This window comes from Melanostigma gelatinosum, assembly GCF_949748355.1.
Source record: "Melanostigma gelatinosum genome assembly, chromosome: 10".
Lineage (NCBI taxonomy): Eukaryota > Metazoa > Chordata > Actinopteri > Perciformes > Zoarcidae > Melanostigma > Melanostigma gelatinosum.
The window spans coordinates 16,997,462-17,025,358 of NC_136643.1; the positions used below are offsets into that span (position 1 = coordinate 16,997,462).

The 27,897-nt window shown below is 44.3% G+C and overlaps 1 protein-coding gene across 2 annotated transcripts in view; it reads right to left on the bottom strand.

Annotated features, from left to right (window-relative positions):
- The window catches only part of tanc1b (tetratricopeptide repeat, ankyrin repeat and coiled-coil containing 1b), an 84,871-nt gene that overhangs the window by 43,325 nt on the left and 13,649 nt on the right, over nt 1-27,897 (bottom strand). Inside the window, exons 3-4 of one of the 2 annotated variants that reach the window (XM_079276747.1) lie at nt 15,037-15,237; nt 4,509-4,613 (exon numbers count right to left, since the gene is read on the bottom strand). In XM_079276747.1, coding sequence (XP_079132873.1) covers nt 4,509-4,613; nt 15,037-15,237 — 306 coding nt within the window. Of the gene's footprint in view, nt 1-4,508; nt 4,614-15,036; nt 15,238-27,897 lie in introns of those variants that run through there. The other variant, XM_079276748.1, reaches the window with a different exon arrangement.

A 27,897-nucleotide genomic window follows, 5' to 3' on the forward strand; every position in this document is an offset into this window, starting at 1 on the left:
ATCCAAAGTGGCAGAAACAAGAAAAACGACACAATATAAATTGAAGCCCAACGTGAAGATTACAAGATATCGGTGTTATTTTGTCTCTCAGCAGTCAATTTTGCATATTATCTCCTTGCTGTTCAGTCGTCCTAGTGTAGCAACCGTGTCCCTGGATTATGTTCTCTAGTTCCTTGTTCAGAAGAGTTTCTTCAATGTGAGACACATAATGAAACATAGAAATCATATTGGTGTATCGCATGTTTAGCTCATGTTTCCAATCTATATCCAATCAGAAAAAAGAAAAAAAACACTGACAACAAAGTCCAAAGACAGAGGTCAGCGTGGATGTCATCAGGTTCTCAAGCTGTCAGTAAAAGAGGGATGCTATGGTTTCTTGCTACCAGCACTTGTGACTGCAGGAGGTCTACCCGTCTCCCAAGATAACCTGACGGTGGGCTGAATACAAGCCAAACCAGTATCCAGTAGGGAGTTTATTTTTGAACTGAAGCTGAAGCCTCGATGACAGATTAGTTATATCAGCTAGAGAGACACCAATGTGTTACTAATAAGGACATGACATAAATCCTGTTCAGGGTCACTGGATTACAACACATATTTTACAATGATCCCACAGTCACACAACCACGTTTATTCACATTCAATCATCATTCCAGAATGCGCGAGGAAATGTCGTTTGTGACAACTTTAATTAACCAATCTATTCCTGTTTATTACTTCATAAAATCTGCAGGCGTTCTGTGTGTTGTAAAGGCGGAACTGAAACGTCTGGCTAACCTGATGGATAACAACCAATTATACAAATACAGTACAGCCCTAATTAGGAGGCCCGTGTGTACCAAGAAAACACTAAAAAGCTTTTTGGTGAGTCAGCTAATTTGATTTGACGAGAAAGAAAACAGGCTTGGTTGAGTGCTGTCTATTATGGCCCACCTCCTGTCATTTCGCAGTGGATGAAATACCGTCCAGAGACAATGTGTGATGGATCCGCAGCCCTGTTCTAATGGTTCTCATTAACTACTCTTACCTTCCATCAACCCAGTTTGTAATCGGTCTCATTCCAAAAGCACTTCACATCACTTAATGACTTTATCCAAACTTGTATATGTCAAATTTATGAATCAATTCAAGACTTCACGATGGAAATGTTCGATTCTGTGGTGGACATGATAAAACTGTGGCAGTTGGGCAGCGGCTAATGTATCGCTAAACATGAGGTGAAATGCCTTGATGTGGATGGAAGGCAGTTGTAAAGTTAAATGACTGCCCAATGAAAATGAGCTAGTGTCTGATTAGTCCTCTATATCTTGCACTACCCAGGAGATTTGAATAATAAAAAAGGGGGATGTAGCTGGAACCACTTTTAGTTATTCCAGTAACTGTACAGCAAATGGAGGCAAAAGACAACAACATCATTATCTGCTGCCGGAGGAAGTTTATGAGCAGGTGTGAAACAGCAGCGGCGCGGTGCAGGGATAGAAGGAGGACGATGGAGGGAGGAGGAGCAGATGAAGGATGGAGCAGCAGGGGAACACCGTGAACGGACTGGCTCCACGGACCTGTTTTTGGTTCTCTTCCTGCCGCGAATACAATCCAGCCGGTGCTCATTAGCAGCTGGAGTTTCATTACCACAACTGTGGAGTCTGTTTAATGAACCCTCGATGATAACATACATCCTGCTTCCCCATTTGAGCTCAGAGGTACGAGGTGACGTGGCCGCCTGAAGCACGCTTCTTGCAAATTCCACTGTTCGAACCATAGATGTCCTTCAGCTGAAAGCACAGATGGAGGGTCCAATGAGAGATTGCAGCGAGCAGAAGTTACACTGTTAATAATGAAGTATCTCCTTGCAAAATAAGGTTTGGAGGGAGGGCATGGCAACGGACATCTCAGCTTGATGCTAGCTGTTACTATCGTGGCTCTAACGGTAGATACAGATGGCATTTCATTCACCATTTGACCGGCAGAGCTAAAGCTTTATCGTGAAGCGGTTCACCCCTGCAGGGCAGAGCCGCTGTGGTGTAAGGATCCTCAAGAGATGAGAAATACTGATTCATGAAGCTTCATCATTAAATCAAGAAAAAGACAAACATACAAAGTCAGCCTCTAGCAGCTGATTAAAAAAGGGAAATCAGCAATGAACCTGATATGCCGTGGAAACGAATGTGACTGCACTGTTGCAGCCAAAAAAACGAAATCGCAGCCCATTCATCTCCGCTGCCACCTCGGAGTGCTTGACGAAATATCATCAAAAGTTCTAGAAACTGGCAACAATGGGTCTTGATTGTACAATTGGGCTCGAGTCTTTATAAATGGTACAAAATGAAGCCAGTTTGTACTCGAACATTATCTGCATCATCTCATGAATGCAGACCAGGACCTCAGCTGTGGCATCAGATGACTTCTCTTTGATGAGATGGGACATAGTTGTGGGTGAGGGCGGGACCTGAGGTTCAGGCTTGATTGACAGGGACAGAGCTCTGAGACCACAGCTGAAACAATTTGCAATAGGCGACTGTTGGTCCGCCTGTTGCAAATGCACACACGCACTCATACGTAAACAAACATGAGCGTGCATTCGGACACGCAACGAATATACTCGGTGCGTTCGCACGAGCACAGGAAAACTCTGTCCTTCCTCAAAGAGCTGTGTGAGATGACTCCACAACAAAAGCTCCTCAGAACTCACATCATTTGGGGCCTAAATGTCACACTGTGCCCGTGCTGCAAAACTTCCAACTGATTCCCCGGCTCAGAATCTTCCGGCACTGTTTCCATGCTGACGCTGACCTTGTTATAAAAAGCTCCAATGTCAAAAAAACATCTTCTCCTGTCTCAGCAGTTAGCAGAAAAGCCAGCATTGTTTACCACCTCTGAAGTGGTAGACGACACAGGCCGAGAGACGCTCTCTTTATTGACGAAAGAACACTGGAAACGTCCTTGCGACGTGTGACGCACAGCAACAGGCCGACGGCGGACGCTACGTCTAACTACATGGTGCGACTTCATATGAAAAAGGACGATTCCTATACGTACGAATGTATCCACTTGAGAGGAATAGCACGTGTAGCTGTGTTGAAAAGCCTTTCAGCTGTTCGTGGGGCGTCCTCCTGCAACAGCTGGGCTATCACAATCAGCACCTAATTGTACATAATTAGTAGAGTAAGTTGGCGCATTCCTGTAATGTTTCAGCAGTAAACTTCTTTTACTTGATAGCGATGGCCTTTGGGAAGAAGAAGGGAGATAGTTTCTCTTGGCTTAGCTACTTACATTCATTGATTAAATGACTGTACATGGCAGCAATAACAAGTAGCTGGATTACCTTAAAAAGAGGTTTCTTTAGTTCTGCGAGAGCAGAGTCAATATTTGAGAGCATGTAAGGGTCGCTACCAAAGCTACAAAATAAACTAAAACGTCTTAAATGCCCGGAGCTGCGTAAAGAGACTGACCTTTGTTGCTGTTCCAACACTGCAATGAGCAATAACAATGCACTGGTCTGGAGAAGGAGAAGAGGAGTGTTGTTCGTGAAACCTGCAGTAGGTAAACTCAAAAGCATTGGAACGTGACTCGACGACATAGATTCTCCCCGTGAATTTCTATTAAAAAAAACAAATTCCAAACAGACGTCTCTCAAAACTTCCACAAACATTCGCCGACAAACGGTGCCAGAGCACCGGCTGTCGTGAGATACCATTGATCTGGCGTCTGCTATCTGCCGGTAGCCCACTCTGTGCCAGCTGACCGTCAGACACACCCTCGTGCCTCGGTATGTAACAGTCAACAGTGACCGGGCTGCGCTGGGTTACTCCTGTCTGCGTATGTGAACCATGTACATTCAGAGGGCACCACTTTCTGTGTTGCCCTCTGCTAAAGATAACGCATCTAGAACTCTGCTCCAGCCAATGAGAGGAATTGGAGCCATGCCCACCAAAAGAAGGCACTAAGTGGAACATTACCCCCACACACTCAAACACAATGCCCAATACAGGAGAGAATAACATGAAAAGGCTCGTGGAAACACACACACACATATATATGTGCAGTTACTGAGAAATTGAAGGTCTTGTCCATGTAGAACAACACAGCGCTCCGGTCAGACAATGTGTCCCCGCACAGAGGAAAACTGACTCCTCTGTAATCTAAACACACACGTTAAAATAAACACGGCACTATTGTGTGTTTGTATAAGAGGCTACATGAAGGAGCACTGCTCAAACGCACTGGTACTTACATGGACCACTCGTGCAGGGAACTGATTCTACCCTTAAATTACAGAGACCTATCCCTGACCCCACGGACACAACACGGATATTCAATACAATACAAAACACACAGCTATGAGGATCACAGTCTCAGGGCAAAGTTGTGAATTCTAGCCGCCAACATGTACATTTCTCATTCTTAAGTCAGTTCAAGTTTCCAAATGCCTCCAAAAACACAAGCAGACATATACACGCACGCACACACACACACACACAAATGAACGAAAAGCCATTATGTGAACTCACCATTATGTGAGGACTCCTTGTTATCAGCCACGTTCCTCAGTGCTGAAACGATGGCATCAGAGGGAACACGAGGACTCTCCACATATTTGGGCTTCCTGACTGGACCTGCGAGCACAGACCGAAGATACGGGGAGAATGAGAGAGGGAGAGGGAGACAGAGAGAGGAAAATAAATGCCAAAAAAAGGAGAGAATGAGAGAAACAGAGGGAGAGAGAGAGAGTTCTTGCTGGATTAACGTGTTCAAGAAGGGACTAGAGATGAGAGGTGGTGGTGTCTTAGTTGGACAGGCTTGGCTGCACTCCGTAGCTCACACACACCCACACCCACACACACACACACACACACACGCGCTCTCTCAGACAGCTCCCCGCGCTGATAGCAGCTCTGGTCTGTCTAACAACCCAGAATATCGTCTGCATGGCTGGAGCCTCGCAGTAAAACACTGCTAGCCGGCTCTGGGAATGTAAACTGCAGCAGGAAACCACAACAATTAGCCTCTTAGCGAACTTTAAAGATGAGTATTTAAACACACATGCACTGTTGGGGTTCGGCAAAACAGACCTGGATCTGTGAGCGGTCCCTTGAAAGTATACGCTGTTATTGCTGCAAAGATGCATAAGGATGGATTGAGGTCCGCGTGTCCTGCTGTACGTCAGATGATGTAGAAGGGAGAGCGCTACAGTCCTCTGACGTCTTTCGCGAAGAGTCGAAGTTAGCTGGCTGCTCTGTTCTCTCTGCTCTCACCAGGACAGAATTTGACAATCCCACAGCTCCACTACCGAATGCTGGCTCACTGTGCCGAACTTTAACATGAACCACTGAGATACTCATCCCACTAGAGACACGGCTGCCTTTGCAACATTTCCATCTCTGTGCGGACAAAATGATTTGCCCCATGTTGTATATTACATATTCTGCAAAAAATATTTTGAATTCGCCCCAAATAGACAAAAGATGAGGTTCTTAAGAGTGACACTATAATTGTTTGTACATGCAGGAGACCCAGCAAAGAGACGCTGGACTAAATACTAAGCCATGAAACAAACATCTGCCGAGCAACTAGCTCTGCACCTTTCACGTCCTCTGTACTTCCATCCCACAATGTCTGGTGTAAAAAAAGAAATCTGTTCCAAAGTCCAGACACAAAAAAGCTAAAGTTTGACTGCAGGAAACAATCCAACGACATGAGGTGACTGTATAATACAGATCCATCAATTCATGAGAATAGCAGCAGCCACTCCTCCATGCTCCTCCAACCTTGACCTACTGTAACCCAATCCAAACCTCCCCCTCTTATCAGATGACTGTATGCATAACCCCAGACGCAACATAAAGATGACATGGAGGAGCAGAGATTACCGTTTCCCATTACCACATGTGATAACCAGTCCCTCCCACCACCAGGAAAAAAAACAAAAAACCTCCTCTGAGTCAGACGGAACAATTTCTTGAACCGCAGCTGCGATCTTGGCCACAGATACCGAAAGTGGAGGTGGGGGGGGGGGGGGGGGGGGGGGGGGTTACAGCAGCAGACACGTGAGGGGAAATTATCTGGACGTACCATTGCAACAAACCAAGCATGAGCGTCAAAGTCACCTTGATGCACAGTGCCATCTATGGATACGCAACTTGAAATGCATAGTGGGGAACGGTGCTTTGGAAACCCTCTCTCTTCTTGCTTGTTAGCAGAGATCACGATGTAAAGCCAGTAAAAAGAACCCAAAGTAAAAGCCCAAAGTCATGCTGTGATCTGTCAGAGGAGCAGGAAGCAGCGGTCGTACTATGTGGTGAGAATGTGCTTTAAAAAGGTGATGATTGGTGTCGTTTAAAAACACTATCATCTTAAGATTAGGTTTCCAACACATGTGAGGCTTTACCGACGTTTTTGGTTTGTGTACATAGTAGGGCTGGGCAACGTGTTGATTATGTCGATATCGTGTTATGAGGCTGGGTATCGTCTCAGATTTTGGATATTGTAATGTAGCGTAAGTGTCTTTTCCTGGTTTTAAAGGCTGCATTACAGTACAGTCATGTTCTTAACTTACCAGGCTGTTCTAATACATGCCTTTTACAATTAGTCATGATATTCACATTATCGATGATTATTTATCAAAAATCTTATTGTGAAAATGTTTTTTGTAAAAGCACCAGTGGCAACACTGCTATATCAATATTGAGGTGTTTGGTCACAGATATTGTGATATTGGATTTTCTCCATTTCGCCCAGCCTTAGTACATATACGAGGTCTGAGTCTGAAGGGGATCCAGTGAAGCATCTACAAAAAGCAATCCAAGTGCAGCCTGTTATTTAGTGGACAGAGCCAAAGAGTCCGTCCTGAAAACCTCCATTCATCTGTGGACGGTCAGACACAACCTATTACCCAGGAGTCACACGGCTCCAATTAGAGTGGAACTACACGGACACAGAGGGCTTGTGTGCGACACACACTTAGATCAGCTAAATATCGCGGCCCAAAAGCACACCGCCAAATATATTCCGTTGAGTGTATTTCATCTGAAAAAAACAACAACAGGGGGCATAGTTTGAGTAATTGAAACCATATGCTTAGGTTCAGATTCGGTTTACACAAAGTGCCAAGAGGAACACAGGATCCACACATGGAATAACAAACATGTTGCCGGCTATCCAGGGTCATTTTAGGCCACATCTGAAGGGGCCGATAATACAGCGAAGAGGCAAAAAGGTCCTTCGGCGAGATTCTGAGCGTCGGCTCATGAAAGACAAAAGCGCACGGGGTTTTGTTTTTCCATTCAAAATCTAATCTCAAGATTTAACAGGGTGCCATTACCGCTCTGCCCTTCTAGATGGAAGCACTGACGAATCAGCAATTGCAGTTTATAACAGGCATGAAAAGGTCGAGGAGATGGAAGAGTCAGCTGTGAGACCCTTGATGGGGAGGGAGGGAGGGAAAGCGAGAGAGAGAGAGAAAAATGAGACAGGTTCTTACTTTTATCAAAGTGTGGAAGCAAAAAAATCCAGAATGTTAATCTATTCACGTGCACATTAATTGGGGGACGCGACGCGGCTGATTAAAAGGTTTGTTGAGGCAAAGAAAGAGACCGGGATGGTTAAGAGTAGATTAGAGGTTTGAACACCAACAAAATAACAGCATAGAAAACAAAAACCTTCCTATTAGAGCAAGCTGTTATTATTTTTAAGCATACAGTACTTAAACCGTATTTAAAACGAATGTTTCATATATTTTTTGCTGCAGTCGTGTTTTTATTGCTATTCTGTTGTAAAATGTGCTGACTCAATGTGCACTGCATGTAGTAACCTCATAAAGACAAACAACAAAATAACAGCATGGAAAACAAAAACCTTCCTATCGGAGCAAGCTCTTATTATTTTTAAGCATACAGTACTTAAACCGTATTTAAAACGAATGTTTCATATATTTTTTGCTGCAGTCGTGTTTTTATTGCTATTCTGTTGTAAAATGTGCTGACTCAATGTGCACTGCATGTAGTAACCCCAAAAAGATGGCGCATGAGGTTCTCTATCAAAAGCATATTTTCATCTTGCAGAAATGTTTCCATGAGTGATAATTGAGCACGAAAAAGATCATCTACTCGCCTTCAATGTACAGTCAATGTGTGTCTTTGTAAACACGCATGTTAAATACACATGGAGAAAAGCAAGCAAACAAAAGGAATGAGGGGGGGAGAGATGGGTTAAAGGAAGGAAAACAGAGAGAGCAGAGAGAGTCCCTCGGGTAAAGCAGGCAGGCAGGCTGTGACTGCAGAGGACTCTTTACTCACCAGTATTCACTGAGATTCAGGAATTCACGACCAGCAAGCTATCACTCAACACACACACACACACACACACACACAGTGGAATACCTATGAGCAACAACTTACAATGTCCAGTCAACGCCAATGAAAGAGAGGATTGTTCATGGCTATAGGAAGTGATCAAGGAGTTTTCCCAGCATTCTTCGCGATGGACTCTGACTTCTTCACATTTCAACTTTTCAATAAGAGAGTGTGCACTCTTTGTGCAGCGAAAGGGAGCGGCAGCCGACCTCACAACAGCCCTCTTTATGCTCCAAAATGTCATTCTTCAACTTAAAAAAAGGGGAAAATAATACATTAGATGAGACCGGCATTCTAAGTGCTGCATGTCAATCTCGGTTGCAGTCGTATTTCTGGAGAGCATGAAGTGTACTTTGTCTTGTTCAAAGCTGTACCGAGCTTTTCATCTTTCTAACATTGAGGTTGCAAAACAGCTAAGAAACTGTTAGACAGGCTGAATAGGGAATGAATCCAAAATGTGTGTTTTGCATTTAAGTTAACAAAGCGTCACGACATGATGTCAATATACTCTCCTGGATGTTGCAATGTCTGCACTGTACAACAAAGAGAGACTAGGAGTCTTATTCAAACACTACGTAGTCATGACTAATCTCTCACACGCCGGTATGAACTGCGTATTAAATCTGCACTGCGCCCATTGGTCATACATTTACCCAACAAGTGTTCCTTTGCCCTGACCATTTACTCTCTAGCTGTCATGCACCACCCCATCGTACGAGCATCCTGGATTCTACGGACCGACTGAGGAAGCCATGTTGTAGGTGACTTGGGATTCCGCTGCAGATGAAAAAAAGGGGGGGATTGCATGTGATAAGCAGCCCAAAGCTGTGAGTATAGTAGCCAAGAGCAGTGAAGTGAAGAACTGGATATAACTTTTCACTGGGTGCTCATCAAGGCAAAGCAAGGCAATGCAAGTTTATTTGTACAAGGTAATTCAAAGTGCTTCACATAAAACCATTAAAAGCATCAAAACACAAGGCAAAAGAAAAGGAGATTTCAAAGTAAAATGCAGAAATGCAGGAAATTGATTAATATATTAATTGAACGTGGTTCAATTAAAGGCAGCAGCAAACAGAAAGGTCTTCAATCTTGATTTAAATGAGCTGAGGGTCTCAGCAGACCTGCAGCTTTCTGGGACTTTGTTCCAGATATGTGGAGCAGAACAACTGAACGCTGCTTCTCCATGTTTAGTTCTGACTCTGGGAACAGAAAGTAGACCGGTCCCAGACGACCTGAGGGGTCGGGATGGTTCATAAGGTAGCAGCAGATCGGAGATGTATTTTGGTCCCAAACTAGGGCTGGGCGATATGGCCTAAAAAAAAAATCTCCGATTTTTTTACAAAAAATCCGATTCACGATTTAAATCGATTTTTTTCCCCCAAAATTTTTTGCAGATGACAGAAGCTGTTGAAAACAATTTTTTCTTTTATTTTGTGATGATTTTCCCAAGTAGGTTGATAAAAATAAAGTGCAAACAAAACCTGAACATTGTAGAAAGGTGCCTGTAGTATACAAAAAGTATTTGGTCACTCTTTTGTTTGCCTGAATCATTTAAATATAAAATTAAATTAAACATAACATTAAATGGCATTAAATAGTAGCCTTCCATTGTAAACAACTGTGCAAATGTAACTTTTTACAGTAAGCTTTTCTAACTGAATACACTGATACAAACACAGCATGAAATAAAATGTATATGACCCTTTAACATTCACATTTTCAAAAGTGCAACATCTGATCTAACATCAACATAACATATTTTGCACAGTAAATAAGTGCATGTAAACAAAATCAAGTGCATTCACAACATAACCAACAGTATTAAACAGTAGTGCATGTTTTTTCTAAATATTTTTGCCAGGAAGACAAGCCTGTCTACTACCTCTGGCTTCAGGCATGCACGGTGGCATGTAACAATGCCCCCCCCCACACACTGAAAAGCCTCTCAGAGGGGGCACTTGTAGCTGGCACAGAGAGGTATTTCTTTGCTAAAGTACTTAGCCTTGGAAAGTTAAGTTGGTGACGCTTCCACCAGTCAAGTGGATCGGTGTCTGGGTCAACCTGCTGGACCACAGGTCAGTTGTTGCGGAGTAGAATGACATCCCCTCCAGCTCCGCAGAGATCCTTTGGCGTGTACTATTGTACAGCCGAGGCAAGGCAACGTCAGAAAAATGTTTACGGCTTGGTAGCACGTACCTGGGGTCCAAAGCTTTGAGACGGTGAATAAACCCCGGCTTTTCCACGGTGTATATGGGCACCATATCTTTTGCGATATACATCGCGACTGCATCCGTGATGGCTTTCCACCGGGCACTCTTCTTCTCATGCGGAGTACAGTTGGTGAATGTCTCCAAAATGCTGGGTTGTTTTTGTGAGGTGGCGGCGGCAGCAGTGAAGCTGCTGGCCGCCATTGTTTTAGTTTGTAAACAATGCGCGCGCACTCTACTACGGGAAAAAGGGGTGGGGGCGATTTTCTCGATTTTCAATAAAACACATCGCCTTAAAGCACACATTCGAATTAATCGATTAAATCGATTTATCGCCCAGCCCTATCCCAAACCATTCAGTGCTTTGTAAACCAACAGCAGGATTTTAAAGTCAATTCTTTGTTGGACAGGAAGCCAGTGCAAAGACCTCAGAACTGGAGTGATGTGATCCACCCTCCTGGTCTTAGTGAGGACTCGAGCTGCAGCGTTCTGAATCAGCTGCAGCTTTCTGACGGACTTTTTACAGAGACCTGTAAACACACCGTTACAGTAGTCCAGTCTGCTGAAGATAAATGCGTGGACAAGTTTTTACACATCCTGTTGAGACATAAGTCCTCTAATCCTTGATATATTCTTCAGGTGATAGTAGGCTGATTTTGTAATTGTCTTGATATGGCTGTTCAGGTTGAGGTCTGAATCCATAACTACACCTAGATTTCTGGCTTGGTTTGTGGGTTTTAACATCAGTGACTGAAGCTGAGCAGTGATTTTCAATTGTTCGTCCTTGGTACCAAAAACAATTACTTCTGTTTTATCTTTGTTTAATTGAAGAAAATTCTGGCACATCCAGTTGTTGATTTGTTCAATGCAGTTACCCAGCCCTTGTATGGGATTATAGTCCCCTGGTGACATAGTTATGTCGATTTGTGTGTCGTCTGCATAATTATGATAACACACATCAGAGGAACCTTTCAAAGGGTTCTTGCAGCATCACAAGGTTCTTTTACAGCTCGGCTCTCAAAAAAAAGAAGGCATCGATATTCCCTCTGGGCTGTCTGCTTACTGTCAATACCCCAGAGTCGACTTCAGGGGGGAGCGCACCTCAAAGGGGCTACGACGGGCTTTGAAGACGGCTCTGCAAAACAAATTCAACTCGTCTGGTACTGTAGAGGAAGATGAAGAATACGAGTGGATGAGCATCGTACTCATACAGGTTAATGTAAATACGACTTATTTCAATCAAACAATTATTTCACGAGAAAATTTCAAAGATAATATTGCGATGGAGAAATTATAAGTTATTAAATCACTTTGAAGGAGTTTAACCAGACGTGATCCATGGTTTTAATAATTGCTCTGAAGCTTAGTGAAATTCCACCAGATGACGTTTTGTGTTGTTTCATGTGGTCTGCTGTGTTAATACCTTCTAAAGCTTTAACCCCGAAGCTCCCAAAACATTTGACTGACTGGTTATGGTTAATAACCACAACAGGAACACAGTGTAAAGACTGCGCAGCAGTTTAACCACCACTGATGTATAGCGTTCAGTGTGTGGGGCTGCTGCTGCTGCCACAAAACAAGAGATGAAGAGGAGATGAGCAATAAAGAGGGCATGACATCAGACCACGGCCAGTGACGGCAGTCACCTGAGCATCTCACACACACACACACACACACACACACAGACACACAGACACACACACACACACACACACACACACATATATATGCTTGGCTGGTCGATAAAAGGAATCAGCCTCCGAACCTCCGAAACCGAAGCTCCCATCAAAGAAAAATCCCCTCCACTGTTTTCAATGTACACAACAGCCGACCAGAGACAACTTCCCCCTGTGGCCTCATTCCAGATCTACTAATTAAAATGATACACTGCCCACGACAGCCATAAATTAATATGAATTGCAGTTTTATGATCCCTCGCAGGCTGGCAAAAGCGCGGCGCCAACAGATTTGTCATGCGACTGAAGAAAGGTCACACATGAGGAACGTACAGTGGCGGCAGCAGAATCACCTCTGTGTGTCCACCACCTCGTACGTCAGGGCTGGTTCTGTATCATCTGTGGTTGGATGTGTACGGAGAGGTGATCTCCTCTGATGTGCTCATTCCAATAGCTGCGAAAGCGTCGTCTCTACAAGCAGCGCAACCTTGAAGACGACAGATGCTTTTAAACCCTCAATGGCCCAGTAACGTGGAACAACCAGAGGAGGTCACTGTGCAGATACCCAGGAGGCTGTTAGAGGTTTCAACCCTTTGAAAAAGTGTCTCTGACTTTACTCTACCCACTTAAGATCGAGGTTCAAGTTTTTCAATGCCTGATCTTTGACCTGCACGGGGTTGGCCGGCAAGATGGGTCCTTTCAGGCTATATTCTTGTTGTAAAGGTTCCTCCCTGGGCCTTGGTGGTGGTGCCTGTAAACTATTAAGACTATAAAGCCAAGGTGCTGCTCAACACATGTCAGGGTGCAGTGTTTCATGGTTAAGCTCTGGGCTTAGCTGATCAAAGCTGGGGCACTCAACGCCACCAGGATTGTGTGGCTCAGGCATCCGTCACACTCCTAATTAACTCAATGTTTCTCCTTTGTCCGCCTGCGAAGTTTGCGTGAAAAAAAACAAAAAAAACAACAACCACTAAGTTTGAGCCTTCCGAACTGCGATAGATTATCCAATGTGTCAGGAAATGAAGTCAGGCCACAAAATGCTCTCTGAATCTGTGAGACCACTTCCCCCTTACATCACTGACGGGAAGGAGAACAAATAGATGTGTGATAGAAGCACTTTTTTCAAACTTTTGTCTTTTGCCTGATGAGCTCATTGGAAATATCAGTAGAAATGGATGCATGAGTTTGTTGAAATGGTACCAATGACTCCAGCTTTCCTGCTAGATATGCAGGGTGAATCAAAACGACGATTTAGCAGAACATCTGTACAACGGCCATGGATTCTCTGGAGCTCATTGCGACAGAGACGAGTTTTAGATCGAGAGTGCTGGGCTGCTTCTGCGGCTCAGCGGGAAGCAAAAAAGCGGCATTTATGACCCATGTTGTTTTCGTCGCAGAGCTGAGACATTTCCTGCAGTATGTGTTTATTAACTGGAGGTGTGAACTCTCCCCCGACCGGTTTTCACAGTTACCTGTGAGGACAGTGGAAGAGAGCCTACAAAACACCCCCCACTCCCCCTGAACCCTCTCTCCCTGGTTGTCCTCCATAGCATCCTATCTCGTCAGTCCGTTTTTCCATGCCTCAGAGCACCCCAAGTGGGAATATGCCTTTAAATGAGTGTTCCCCCGTCCCCAGAGCCCTTTTCACCTTCACAAACCCAGTCTCTTCTCTTCTCTCTCTCTTCATCTCTCGCTACCTCTTGTCCCTCCGGTCATGTCTGTAAATGTACATTTCATCGACATTCTCTTTGGGTTTAAAATGGTCATCACAGATCCTGTATCACCTAAGGTAGTTGGACAGATGTATTTTAACTTGTGTGGGGGCTGGTTGAGCAAATAAAACTCTACTTGGATATTACAAACTATTTATCTCTTCCTTTTTTTAAACTAGGGATGAAGCATACCTAAGCAATTATGTATCTGCTTTTCCTCTGAACATTTGCACAATGTACTGCATCCCAATTTCAGGCCTGCAAGTCCAATATTTTTTCAATTCTGTGATGAAAATTGCGTGACTGCATTTAAAATAAACCAAAATAAAGTGAAACAACAACTTGAGTTGAGCAGCTAAACAACAATTTTTTTCAAATCAGAGATGAGAACTTGAACAACACAAGTGTGCACAAGGATTAAACCATACTACCCCCCCTTCCCATCTACTCGTCTTTACACTAAACAGAGCAAAGCTGTAACCACTCGAAACAAAGGCTAGATGGTCCACAGATGAGTGCCACATGTGAGTGGGGCCACATTGACCACTTAAAAGATTTCTCTCCTCTTTGCCAAGTCTCCGGAATACAAAGACTCAGGTTGAGACAAGTTCAGCTACAAAGGTAGCCAATGCTTTGAAGCACCCCACAGCTGCTGACAAGCATGTTCTCAACATGGTGGATAGGAGGAGGTCGGGGGGGGGACCGACAATTGGATCCAGTGTAAACACACGGCCATTACCAGCCGGCATAGTGTAAACACACGGCGCGGTTTGTAGAAACCTCGACATCGACACAAGGTGATCAAATACAACGAGGAAGTGACAAAAACAATCTGAGCTCTCAGCCGAACCTCTGGGATCCAGAACGGCCGAGCTGTAGTTACAACACTTCACGCTATATCACCTAAACTATTCTTTTTCCAAGAGTAACAATTACTCAGAATAGTTTGCCATGTTTCAAGGAGGTATGAGCACATTTAGCTTGTTTAGGTTAATAGTCACGGTAGTGTGTGGCACACAACAGAAGTATTTTAAGGATTGGAAATACAGCTACAACATCAGGAAAAATTACAAAAACGCTCAAATATTTTTACCTGGTGACCTCTTGCTGGGGCGTAAGGGCATCATGTACGACTGTCGTGGCAGGAGAGGCGAGGATGGAAGAGACATGGACACTCCCTTGGTCAGGCTTAATCTGAAAACATCATCCGAGATATTCGGGGGCCCGCTGCCCGGCCCCTGGAACTGAGGGCTTCCCTCAGGTGGGAATCTTCTTTGGGCACCGTGGCCATCGCCTGTTGAGGAGAAACACGAGGTTGTTAAAGGTTTTACAAATAGCTTTATAGTCCTTCGATGTTGCTACCTATTTGGGTATGCATTGAGCTTGAGCATTACGAAAGACACACTATTGTAGGCTCATGTTTTTGTAGAGCAGTTTGCAGGGATGAAGGAAATGGAGCTCAGTGGACTTTTTAAATCTGTTTCCACCAAAGTGCTGTTGTGGTACAATGCTGTTAAGAAGTATTGATCTATGTGCTAATGTGAACGTACTGCACACCAATCAGCATTGCGTATGAGAATCACAATGTTGACTACGCAGGACTTTTAGGGCTCTGCACTGTTGTGAGAGCAAATACTAGGAAACAACACAGTAAGAATGTGCCGGAGGAAAGAAATGCAGCTCCTATAGTCACCTAGAAACTCCATGAACCCAGTGAGAGCCGTGGAATTCAAAGTATTCTGATCCAAAGAGATGATTTACTTATAATTTCCAAAGGACAATTATAGCAAAAAACACTTGATTTGTTTTACACAGAGACCAGAAGATGCTTTTTGTTTAGATACAGAAGGATGACCACACGGACCTTGAAGCGGACCCAATTGAAACAATGTCCCAAATCATTTACTTTTACTACCATCCTGAGTCTGAACACCAGGAATGTCAAACCTCAGAGGAAACCTTGGCAACCTTTTTTTTTGTTGCTGCGGAAAGCAGCTGGATTCTGACAGGATGCCACTTTATAGTATTTATTTTAAAAAACAGACATATCACAGCTATCAGGGGAAAATATGTAAATACTTCCAATTCATCAAAGGTGCTTTTCACGGATTAACTCAGAAATTTCTACATTCATTAAGTTTGAAGGTATTCAGTTGCCTGTTATACAACTACGTTACAAAGGCAGGTGCCACAGGCTTGCAGAGAAATGAGCTTACACAGCGGGGATAGCGGTTGATTTCAGCATACAGTAGAGTGGTCTCTGACTGAAAGTCCTGTAATGATTTGCATGCATCTAGCTTCATTGTAGCTGGACTGTAGCTGTCCTGTTTGCCAACACTGCTCCATCTGCCACTGCTCACATGGGGCTCATTTGGGCCACAACAAGCAGAGGTGGAAAAAAGAAAACACAGAGGAGACCTGGATCCTTGAGAACACAGGGCCACGTTTGTTTTTAAACCCAGGGTCAGGGGCCAGTGATCATTTCTCATGCCATCGGGGCACATGAGAAGGACATCCAGTCAGGAGAGTAAATAAGGTCGTGTCAGTGACCACTGAGTTAAGATAACATGTCATTCACTAAGCACACTGGCTGGCTGTTCCTGTCCAAGGACCAAAAATGTGTCATCAAACTAATCATCATTCATATTCGTCCGGCCTCTATCCACATTGTATTTTTCTCTCTCTCTGCAGGACGACAGCAGAATGTTGATCAATCCTCAACTTGGAAAACAAGCACTTTGTTGTGTTCCCCGAGTGAAAACACCACAGTGTGATTATAATCTCAAAGAATTCCAAACGGTTGTCGCGGTGGTGTGCAATACAATCTATTTGTCCATAAATCTGCTAGCTTGCAATGTAAGCTAGCAGATTTCTCCCATGGCTTCACCGTGCCCGGCACTAAATCCTTTGTGCTTTCAGGGCAGCTATAGTTCACCTTCTCTGCTGTCAAACTTAAATCTAGCTCCAGATATTGCTTTGATTTTTCTCATTTTTTGCCTTCACCGATTAAGATACTTTCCTCCTCACAGAAATGGCTCCCCACAGTCTCTACACATGACTTCACTCAAGGCTTGCAAATCACTTAACCTGGCTACCAGTTTGCTCGGTGGAGTCCAAGCCCGAGATGGAAAAAACAGGTTTTGCCAGAATGGAAAGAGCATTTTAGCCCTGGAGCCAGCAAACGGCAAAGTCATCTACTCTGTGGCATCAAAGTTGCCCACTCATCATGGCCACAAATTTAAATGTATGAATGAACCTCAAGATAACATGTAATACCTAACTAATAATACAGGCCATACGTCAGCAGAGCCAGCTAAAACAGAACTGCAGATGTGGTGAACCACTGTAATGACAATTAGCTTTGGTTCTGCTCTCTGTGCTGCTCGGGGAAGACTTCAGCAGATTAGCTCTGACGCCTGTCTGCAGCCAGACTCAACTACAGGAGCTACAAGCTACCATTAGCATCCTGCTTCTCCCCTCAGGGAATGAGTGTTGTCGAGGCTGCCGGGCTAATCAGAAACAGAGACCTCCGCCTCGCCACGGGGGACACAAGGCTGGTCTGTGTTTTAAAGGCCTCCTAAAGAAAGAAGAATGCCAGAGACAGGAAGCGGAAAGGTTGCAATGACACCTCTGCACGCCTCCAGACACGGAGAAACCTGTGAATGGCCCAAAGGTCACTTTAGTCGGGGCCAGTGCATGCAGTTACCCTGACCTGAGGGGGACCTGCATCCACACTGAAACCGACACTTTTAAGGATCCTAATAGGAAGTTTGTGTGTCTCTGGGCTGTCAGCACTGTGTCCAAATTGAACTGGTGACTCCCGTCATGTGGTGCAATAAGTGAGTGCTAGGCAGACAGACTTTGCTGCTTTTTTTTTCACAATCGAATATTATCTTCTTCTATCATCTTTGAATATCTGGCTGTTTTTTTTGCTTATTCAAATATAAAATAGAATTTGGATGATTCGTTAGCAGCCGGTTAGATTTACAGATACGTAAGATATGAGGAAGGGAATCTAAGTCAAGTTCTCTCTTTAGTAAGCACTCAACACAAGTGTGAGATTGGTGCTTTTATTACAAAATTAAACAATTGGAATGACAATATATTTTGGGGCATCTCGGTGGCCCTATATTTTAGGCACTGACCATGAACCATAAAATCCCTGGTTTGTGTTGGCCAGGAATCTGTATAGCTGCCCGCGGAGTGGTCACTTGCTGCACAGCAGGGTCGTGGCTGATACAGGTTTCAGGCCCATTGCATGCTGAAGAGATTATGACAAAGTTGTAATTTTGGTAGTTGGTTCTGAAAACAAAGAGGCGCCACATAAAAGCCAGGCCATCCAAGTGCTGGTGAATAGGCTGCAGTGTGTCACGGTGACTGCTCTGCCATCTGACAGACACTTTACAACGCAGAGGGACACAAGGACAGAAGCTCGCCAGTGCTATTTCAGTTACTTTCCTAAACCCCGGTCGGGGCCAAGGCCTGCAATTTCAGCCCCTGCTGTGGTCAAGGAAATCAACCCTTTGTAATTATACAGTGCTGGCCCCGAGATGATGTAAAAATGATTACAGTCCCTCGTACGCTCTTTCGTCCTCATCAAAGTGAAGGGCCAGAGCCCGCGAGGACATGCCCAACCCATGCAAAATGGTTCAATATTATTTCAAGACATTGATTTAGTAAAATAAACATTAAAGTACAAATCAATTTTTTTTTTTTTGAGCAGGTCAATGTGAGTCAAATCGTAAACGTTTATTCCAACCAATGTTCCGTCTCACTGGCTCCTACAGCTGCAGTAGATGGAAACGCTGCACTTTGAATTAAACCTACATCTTAACTGGCTTCAGGCTGATGGGGGTATTTCCATTGTTTAAACTGCCCTTTTTATTTTTTGATTGAATGAATTTCACTCGTCTGCATTCTGATCACAGTATGTAGCGAATGGTAGTCCAGGCTACGTGGCAAAGTGATCCTCCTCATCAAATAAAAGTCACAGTGAATTTAAACCCACTTTCTTTTATTCATGCATGGCCTGAGCATCCTCCTGTCCCTCCTGCTAGCATGCTAGGCACTGTCCACGTTGAATGCTTTGAGATATAGACTCTTTGAAGGGTATAAATGTGGATGCTGACTTTCGCCTGCTCAAGTAAATATGTGCAATGGAATGTGATCCGTCACTAATTGTGAGGGAATGCAATCCCCCCCCCCCCCCCCTGAAAGACACAGATCCTCTCCATTGTCCAACAGAGGCCTGAACTGTCCAATACAATAATATAACCGTATGGGTTGACGCCAGACTACAAAAAACTTAAAGGCGGTGTAGAAATTAACAGAAACAAGTTGCATTGCAGCAGCTCTTCCCTAAATAGGGCCGTGTGTGGTACCATAGTGGTGCTCATAGTGTCACGAGTAAAACCCGTCAAGTTGGCACCCAACACTGACTGCTTATAGACACCGTGGCATGGGCCTCCACACAGTGTGCAAAATAAAGAGGGTCTCAGGGGGTCCGAGTGTTGATTGACACTTGAGACCCCCTGAAAACCTCAACAGGATGATTTTAGGGGGTCTCTGAAGAATCCCCCCTCTCTCTCTCTCTCTCTCTCTCTGAATTTCTAGTTTTTCCTCGCATGTTATTGTAGATTGACGAGAAAACGATCCCAAACTTTTGAACACAACTTGTTCGTATATATTTACGAAGGTTAATCTGCACGACTGTATTGTTAAAACACGTCGTAATGAGACATAGTTTGGACGACATACAGTTGGGTTTACGGATTCTGAAAGCTGAAGACTCGCATTCAAAACAGGGGTGGACCCAGTCCCGGGTGGGTCGAGTGTAAACAGGTTAAAAACATACCATGTCCAGCATTATTCACCCATAGCACCCACTCTCAGTCCCACTCTCACTGTGGAGTCAGTTCATGACATGTAAAACAGTGATAAAATCACGTTCATTTTCACAGTAAGCGGAGGGTAGGAGAGTTAGCTGACACACAGCAGACCTTTTGACCCACATCTGAATGGGAAGCTAGATTCCACACTGCAAGACTCTGTAATGTAGCAAAGTCTCAAAAATCCATGTCAAAGAGAGAATAATTGAATTCGCAGCGAGGGAACAGTGTTTCTACCTAAAGCATTCAATGCAAACCGCTTGGCTTGCCACAAAGAGTACTACTGACAGTGAAAACTATGTTTGCAAAAGCTGGTTTTACTAGAAAAGTCTATACAAACTTGAAAATATGATCCATGATACCATTCTATTTCCTCTCCAGAAACACACACACACACGAATACTCTATTAGCTTGTCACTAGTTCATTTTGTGGAGCACGGAGAAAATGGAGAACGGGTATAATAAATGCAGATTCTTTCAGTCGACACACAAAGCATGATGGTCATAGGACAATCCACCAAAGGGAGGAATTCTCCCGCTAGACTGAGTGCCAATGTGGATTCCCTGTGTACTTCCGAGGCCAGGGTGACGGTCTCACAAAAGCTGTCATGGTTAACACACAGAAACCCACAGGGAGGTGAGACAGAGAGGCCAGACAACAAGGAATACAGCACGGGGAAGGTATTCAGTACAAGTATGATGATGAAGGACAAATTCGATCGAATATGAGAATAACATGCAAATCTGTCCGGTTCAAACTGTAGTAAATAATTAAAGACATTTAAAAAAAATAAATAACACAAACTTCTGTTCATCACAGACGTTCAAACAGTCTGTGAAGGAGACGTCAGTTATTTTCCCATGAGGCCATTCTAATTTTAGATCACTTTACTGAGTCAGCAGTAGCCATAGGAACACTCAAAATACCAAATAAGGCAGCCTGACAAAAGGCTATAAAACACAGAGTGATTTAAGTGATTCATAATAAAGTAAACCGACTGTATTAAGTCTCTTACAACACATTTCTCACACGTTTTTCACTTTGTACAACTTGCACATCGCTGCCCACCCGGCTTCATTGCTGGTGCACAATGAAGTATCCTAATATGACGTCTCCTTCCTTGCAGCGTTTGATATTATTTTCTTTCCCCTCTTGTTTATTGAATGTTATGAACAGACGGCTCCACATCCCTCCTGTGGGCATATTTTCTACCATGAAATGTCAATTTTGTCTGCGACAACCAAATTCCATAAACTCTTCAAGTGTCCAGAGAGGAACTCTCTCTTATGGATTTCAAAGGATTACTCATCTATGCTGGTGGCCCCCGAGGAGAGAAAACAACTCCGACAGGGTCTTTCGTTTTAGCTCGTCGGGAAACAGGAACAGTTCCTGCAGCTCTGAAACCCTCGACTCAGATTCACACTCACTTGATAATGAGAACAAATTAGCTGCTTTATGCAAACGCTACGATGCTGTAGGCAAAGCTAGACTGCCAAATGTTTTCAATCCTAAGCACTGAGACTCTGCCGGTCTCTCTTTTCCATCCTGATGCACACTCTGCAGTGGCCTGAGCTCTGGAATGCCTTCCCCACTGGCCCCAGGGGAAGAGCGACTGACAGGGAGGGGTATGCGTGTGTGTGTGTGTGTGTGTGTGTGTGTGTGTCATGGGAAGAAGGAGGAGGGTAGCACTGGGCAAGCACCATGACATTTCCCATTCCTTTTCATAAATCCACAATTTAAGTGGGCATGGGAAAAAACGTCCAGATCTGTGACAGGAAAGCAGAAGGAAGACCCAATAAAGGGAGTGTCAGAAGAGAAATATAGTGCGCTACATAATGGTACAAAAGTCAAGTGAAGCAGCTTTTAATTAGCCCATTCTCACTGAGTTAGAGGATATTTCTACGAATGCAGATGAACTGCTTGACCTACCTGAGAGCAGTCTATGCGGAGAAGAGCAGGTGACCATATAACAGATAATGAGAAAACATAACAAGAATAACCACTGAAATAAACAGTAAACAATTACAAATAACTACGTGGATAAATGGATGTTCTAGATTTAAATGTTTGCATATTACAGACAAAGGACAATAGCACACATGCAAATGTTTAACCATCCGTGAAGATGTTGAGTTGCCCCTTGACCCCGTTTCATCAGAGATTTTGGAATAAATTATGGCAGATCCACCGTTGACATTCCTGTCTGGAGAGTTATTGATATTCATGCGAGCAGAATTGTGTGCGAGGTCCCGGCATGAATGTCTCTCTGCAGGCCTCCTCGCTACCAGACACTAGGCAAGTGGGGGCGCACTGTTCACTCCCACAACTAAAAGGAAAATACACCCTCTCTCTCCTCCCATCTGTTCATGTCCACCACCACTAATCTTCATCAAAGCCCTTCCAGTGGGCAAATGGAGTCAGCTGCTGTCTGTGCTTTAATACCTGGCACGAGTTTGTACATTCTTTACATACCTGACTGCATACCTACAACATTTGAAGCCTTGTAAAGAAGGGCGAATACAGCGGCACTCATCTGTTTTTCCTGTTTCTTAACAGTTGATTTCATGTTTCGTTCTGATTGCATCTCTGATCAACAGTCAAAGCACTTAACGATGATTTATTAACTCAATGACAAAGTCTCAATCTGGGAAAAAAACAGCACTGCTACGTGGTCTCTTTTAATAGTTGTTGAGCATTATCTGCATTGAGGCGCCAACAGTGACACCATAAGATGCCTCACATGGGTTTTACATGGGGTTAATTACATCCATGTCCTCTACAAACATCTGGTACAGTCTCAGCAAAGCACAGACAGATGATGGATTACAGAGCACACTTGTCCATACTATGATCAATCATTTTAACACCGTGAACACGGCACTGGGGCCACTTTGCAGCCAGATGAAATGGCCCACATTCTCAGATTTGTCTCAATTTTAGAGCTTTCCACTTCCAATTTTTGACTCCTATCTTTTAAAAATATGGATAAAGCAGCTCTGAGACAGACATGGAAAGTGCAGTGTGGTCTGGACTGAGTCCTGCGTTGCCGTGGAGATGTGGTTCAACAACAGATTTGGATCGCCATTAGCACAGATCATTAGGCAGAGCTTCTGCCGGGGCCAGGTGAGGTCATGAGAACGCCACTAAACCCCTGGACAACAGCCTGCTCGGCAACGTCAAATGGACGAGGATGTGGCACAAAAGGCTGGCCGGTCCTTCCAAAAGAGCCTAATCCCAAAAGCAAACAAGGGCCAGAGAGAATCTTGCAAGCTTTGTACCATCTTTGAAAAATCTTTGTTAATGGCGAATCTGTGCGAGTTCAGCATCCATCACATTCGCCTCATTTCACGCACTTAGAGGAACTTCTTTTTCAACCATTAGCATTTGAACGTTCTCGTGATTGTTAATGTCACGATTAATAAGGTAAAGAATAGTTAATTACCCCTTCTGACACTAAACAGGCTTCTTACACAAGTCCAGCAGGATGCAATGTCTATGCTGCTCTAACCACTTCTGTTAGACATCAGTAAGCTTCACAGAAAGAGTTTTCATATTTATATTATTTTGAGGGTTGCGTTTCAAAATAATAGATGTATTAAGTATGAAGAGGGAGCACTCTGCAAACTGCTCCTCTTTGCAATAAGCAGTATCTCCCGTTCCTTTGAGGCTGGGCACAAAGGAACCGAGGTCATTAGTTCAGCCAGCCTCAAACCCTCCTGAGCTAAGGACGGCAAGACATTCATCTGCAGGCACAATCACCAAAAAAAAAAAAAAAGTGTTCAGAAACGCAGAAAAGAGTATCGCAGAGTAGGACAGAGGAGAGAGAAAGGGGGCCCCAAAAGCCCAGGGCTGACCAGAGGTCTCCACAGACACCCACACAGACTCTGCATAGAGAGAGATGGCGATAAATGAGAAAAGCACAATCCTCAAAATTCTTGGAAAAATATCAAAGTCAGCTAACAGAGAAGCGAGGCAGTGGACGGAGAGCACTTTGTACATCAAATTGGTGACAGCGTACCCTATCTGCATAAAAAAGGGACACTTGGCGTGCTCATTTAGATCACAGACAAATGATGTTAAAAAGGTATGAAAGCAAGATGGGAAATCAGACAGGAGGAATGCGTCTGCCCGGGCATGTCACGCAGTAATTAGAAAAACCGGTGGCCTGCTGACCTTTCCAGCCAATGAAGTGCCATGACAGCCACTATCGCCCCTTCAAAGACCATCTGAAAACACCCTGGCATGTTAACTGATAAACTGCTTTTCTTCCTCTTTGAAGTAGCAAAATCTACTGCTGTGCGGTAGATGACATCACCCCTGCTTCACATCGAGTCCTCGTGTATGCGTTTGGATTCTTTTTTCCGTTGCTGTGCACGGGCACCATCGATGCCGAGTGTACGAGAGACAAATTAGGGTAATGGAGGGTGGTCACCGGCTGCTACACGGCAGACAGCGGACCACTGGGAACAACGGACGCTCCGAATTCCTCCCAATCAGAAGCCACTGGGCAAGAAGAGCGGTGCCGGATTTGACCATTAACTAACCAAGTGCACTTAGCTTTGCTACACGTGTTGTTGGATGAATATCACCCAAGAAAAGGAGATTGGGATGCAAAATTCGGTGAGGCAGGGTAGACACCTTTTAGGATTGTTTGGCAACCAAAGGTACATTTTGTGGATGGAATGTGATCAGAAAATAATGAGCTTCATGGCCTCTCTTCCTTAGTCGTGTGGTGTGAAAGTTAAATGTAGCCGGGGCCTAATGTTTGTTATCAAAGTCTCTGCAAACAGAAAACAGCGAGGTTGGTCGACAGGGTCCACTACTTTCCCCCCCGAGTGCCCTTATTTTGCTTTTCAGATTGAGAGACAGGGAGTGTCTAATGTGGATACACCTGAGGTTTGTGGGTGTATGTGTGTGTGTGTGTGTGTGTGTGTGTGTGTGTGTGTGTGTGTGTGTGTGTGTGTGTGTGTGTGTGTGTGTGTGCAAGTGAAAGATGTGCTTTTGAGCTACGCCCTGCTAATCGTTGCCTGCTGGCTGCACAGTGCTTTGATACCCACTCAATGGGCTCCTTTGTAGATCAGGTGCATTCTTTTCTCCACCATCTTAAGTCCTACCATAACTGTCTGGGCATGGAAATCTAGACAAACATGACTGGGAGCAAAAAAAATAGCAAACATAGGCCAAAAAAAGCCATTTTCATAATAGTCAGCCCAGGTTTCTTTTCAGGGTTATAGATATAACCTAGATATAAAACTACAGTTTTTATTTTGTGATTTAAAGATCTATTTCTCCCATAATACTTAAAGCTAGAATCGTAAACTAAAAGGCAAACCCGACCGTCTTAGCTGCAAGAGGGGTTTTTTTTCAGTACTTAGTGTTTTCCAAAAGGAAAACCATGAGCCGATGATAAAAGGAGTCAGTGGTTCTGGTCTGTGCACCAGTTATTATGGTTAATGAAAGGATGTTAATCATGTATCTTGAGGTTTGCGTGCCTCTCTCGCCGTCTCCGTCGCTCTCCATCTGCGAGTGTATATGCACGTGTGTGGCATGACGTGGAGTTTGTCTTCCTGTCCTGCACAGGTCACACACTGGATGTAATCTGTGGTCGAGACATCCTGTGGGTGACTGTGTGCATCTCGTCTGTCCGTCTTGGTTTAGCACTCGGAACTTTGAATTTTGCGACACCAAATGTAAGAAAAGAAGAGGGTTCATTTTTGTCTCTGTGCTTAAGTATCAGGATTGTTACGTTCATAAGCACTGCATCCTTTACTGTTACCGTACAGTTTCATCCAGAGACTACACCATGCCTTCCACATTCACTTGGAGGACACACTTTTGGCACAAGTGCAGTTTTCCTAAATAAACGTTAACATTTCCACCCACTACAGAAGGACACAAGCGAGGGAGTTTTCTTTAAGTTCCCTCGCTAGCCACAGGACGAGGAGGGAGCGCGTCTCAAAATGGCTGCGGTAGATATGGCTAGAGAGGATACCGCCACCCAGCTGTTCATGGAGAAGAACCAGGCTAACACGGGCACTTTGACACGAGAACCAGTGGGTGGACTCTGTGCCGAGTAGTGTTTGTTAATGTCTGAGCGGACGGTTGGCCACCATGTTCCAGCGAGAGAGAGTTCCCTTTGATGCTGCGTCCGGTTCCGCTTCACCGTCCGTAATGTCGGATGGGCTGCCTGCACCTCAGACTAGAGACAAAGTGCTTAAAAGGAAAGCTCAGACAACCTTATTAGCGGCATGAAGCACATCCCTTTTCTTCAGGAAAAAAATAATCATCTAACTGGCAAAGTGGCTGGCACACACTTAAGGAACCAACGGGGGAGAGGAAATTGTAGGGCCAAAGATAGCCTGTTGAGTGTCCTCAGAGCACAGCATGCGGTTCATTCTCAATCACATTTGAACAAAGATGAAACTTTTCCACTTCTGATACAGAAATGGAAGAAAATAAACTGCCAGATTAATCCTGGGCAACAAAAGTGTGTGAAAAAAAAGCTCTTTTAGCTGCACTAACCGTCAAAAGATAGTTTTTTCTGAGACAAAAATGATTTGCTTACAACCAACAAATAAAAACAGCTTTTGTTTGGAGGAATAACTGGCCAACCACCTGTGGTCATTGTTTATTGAGGGATGCTTCCCATAACAGTAAAAATTCCACATGTGAAACCCCTGAGGGCAGTTGAAAGAGACAGAATAAAGACAACAGGAAAGGAATCTCTGCAATGTCAGCTGCAATATTTAAACGGTATCACCACAGAGAGGGAGTGAACAACATAGAAAACAGAAAGAGGACTACAGAAATCTGTATTATCAGCTGCCCGACTAAACCACAGCGAACAATAACACAACAGCATCAACTAGCGCTTCAGAAATATGATTCGCTTTATCAACACTCCCACTGGCAGGCTCAATAAAAACTGAGCATAATAAGCTTTACAATGGAAGTACTTATTGCAGGGCCATTGAGTCCAGCCCCCTGATGTACATGTGGCGTGCAGGTTTATCAATATAATCCTCTACCATCAATGTAGTGCTTCAAATTCTACCACATGGATTCCTACAAACAAAACAAAGTCCTCCTTTGTAACCGATTTGCTGTTGTCTGACCTTTGGCAACAAATCACTGTTTCATGTGAAAACACCAAAGAAAGTCACAGAAACTGCAGAGACAGCACATACCAGTCACCAGCACAGCTGAGGCTACAGGGTGCAGCGCTTAATGTTCTCTCGCTAACACACACACACACACACACACATACATGACCACACATCTTTAGTTAGTGATGAACAATCCCTTTATATTTCACTTTTATCTTCCGGAAATCTGAATGAGCTTCCCCCAAATCAAAAACGTATCCTTCAAACAATCACTTTAAAATGAAAACAGACCTAAAAAAAAATTGTGAGAGGCAGCGAATCAGTCACGTGTTTTTTGTCGAAGTTTCCTTCGAGTCAGTTGCTTCTCATTATATTGTTCTGTCTGAAGAGAAAAGAACATCTCCCGCTGTGGTCACATGATCACACTCTTCAGCTGTTGCATTTGAAAAGAACACAGATTCTTCACCTTTTTAAAGGGGACTTTGGTGGCCATTTGGTTGGTCAACTGCTGACAGCATGCCATACAGGAATAATATTGTCCCCGTAGATACACTGCTGGGATCTCACATCGGGGCAGTAGGGCTGAGGCCCCTCGTCTGTGCAGGCAGGTCAACAACGGGCCTCCTGCCTCCCGTCCAGACAGGTGCACGAGTGGCTTCCGGCGTCGCACTGCAAAACAAACTACGACGAGCCCTGCCAACTGGTGGTTGCATGGAGGAATAAACAGCTGACACTGTTATCAGCCTCAAGGAGTGAGTGGCAGGCAATGCATGTTAGTGTGATTAACACTGCATCACCTGCAACAGACAGGCAACTGTCCCAACAGCTGCCCCCCAAGCGACCGAGCTCATCAAGAGGTAATCTCAAGTCGGGGGGGGGGGGGGTTTAGAGGCATTGCCCATCACACACCGATACACATAGACACCCACAGCAATTAAAGCTGAGTCAAGAGTTTCTG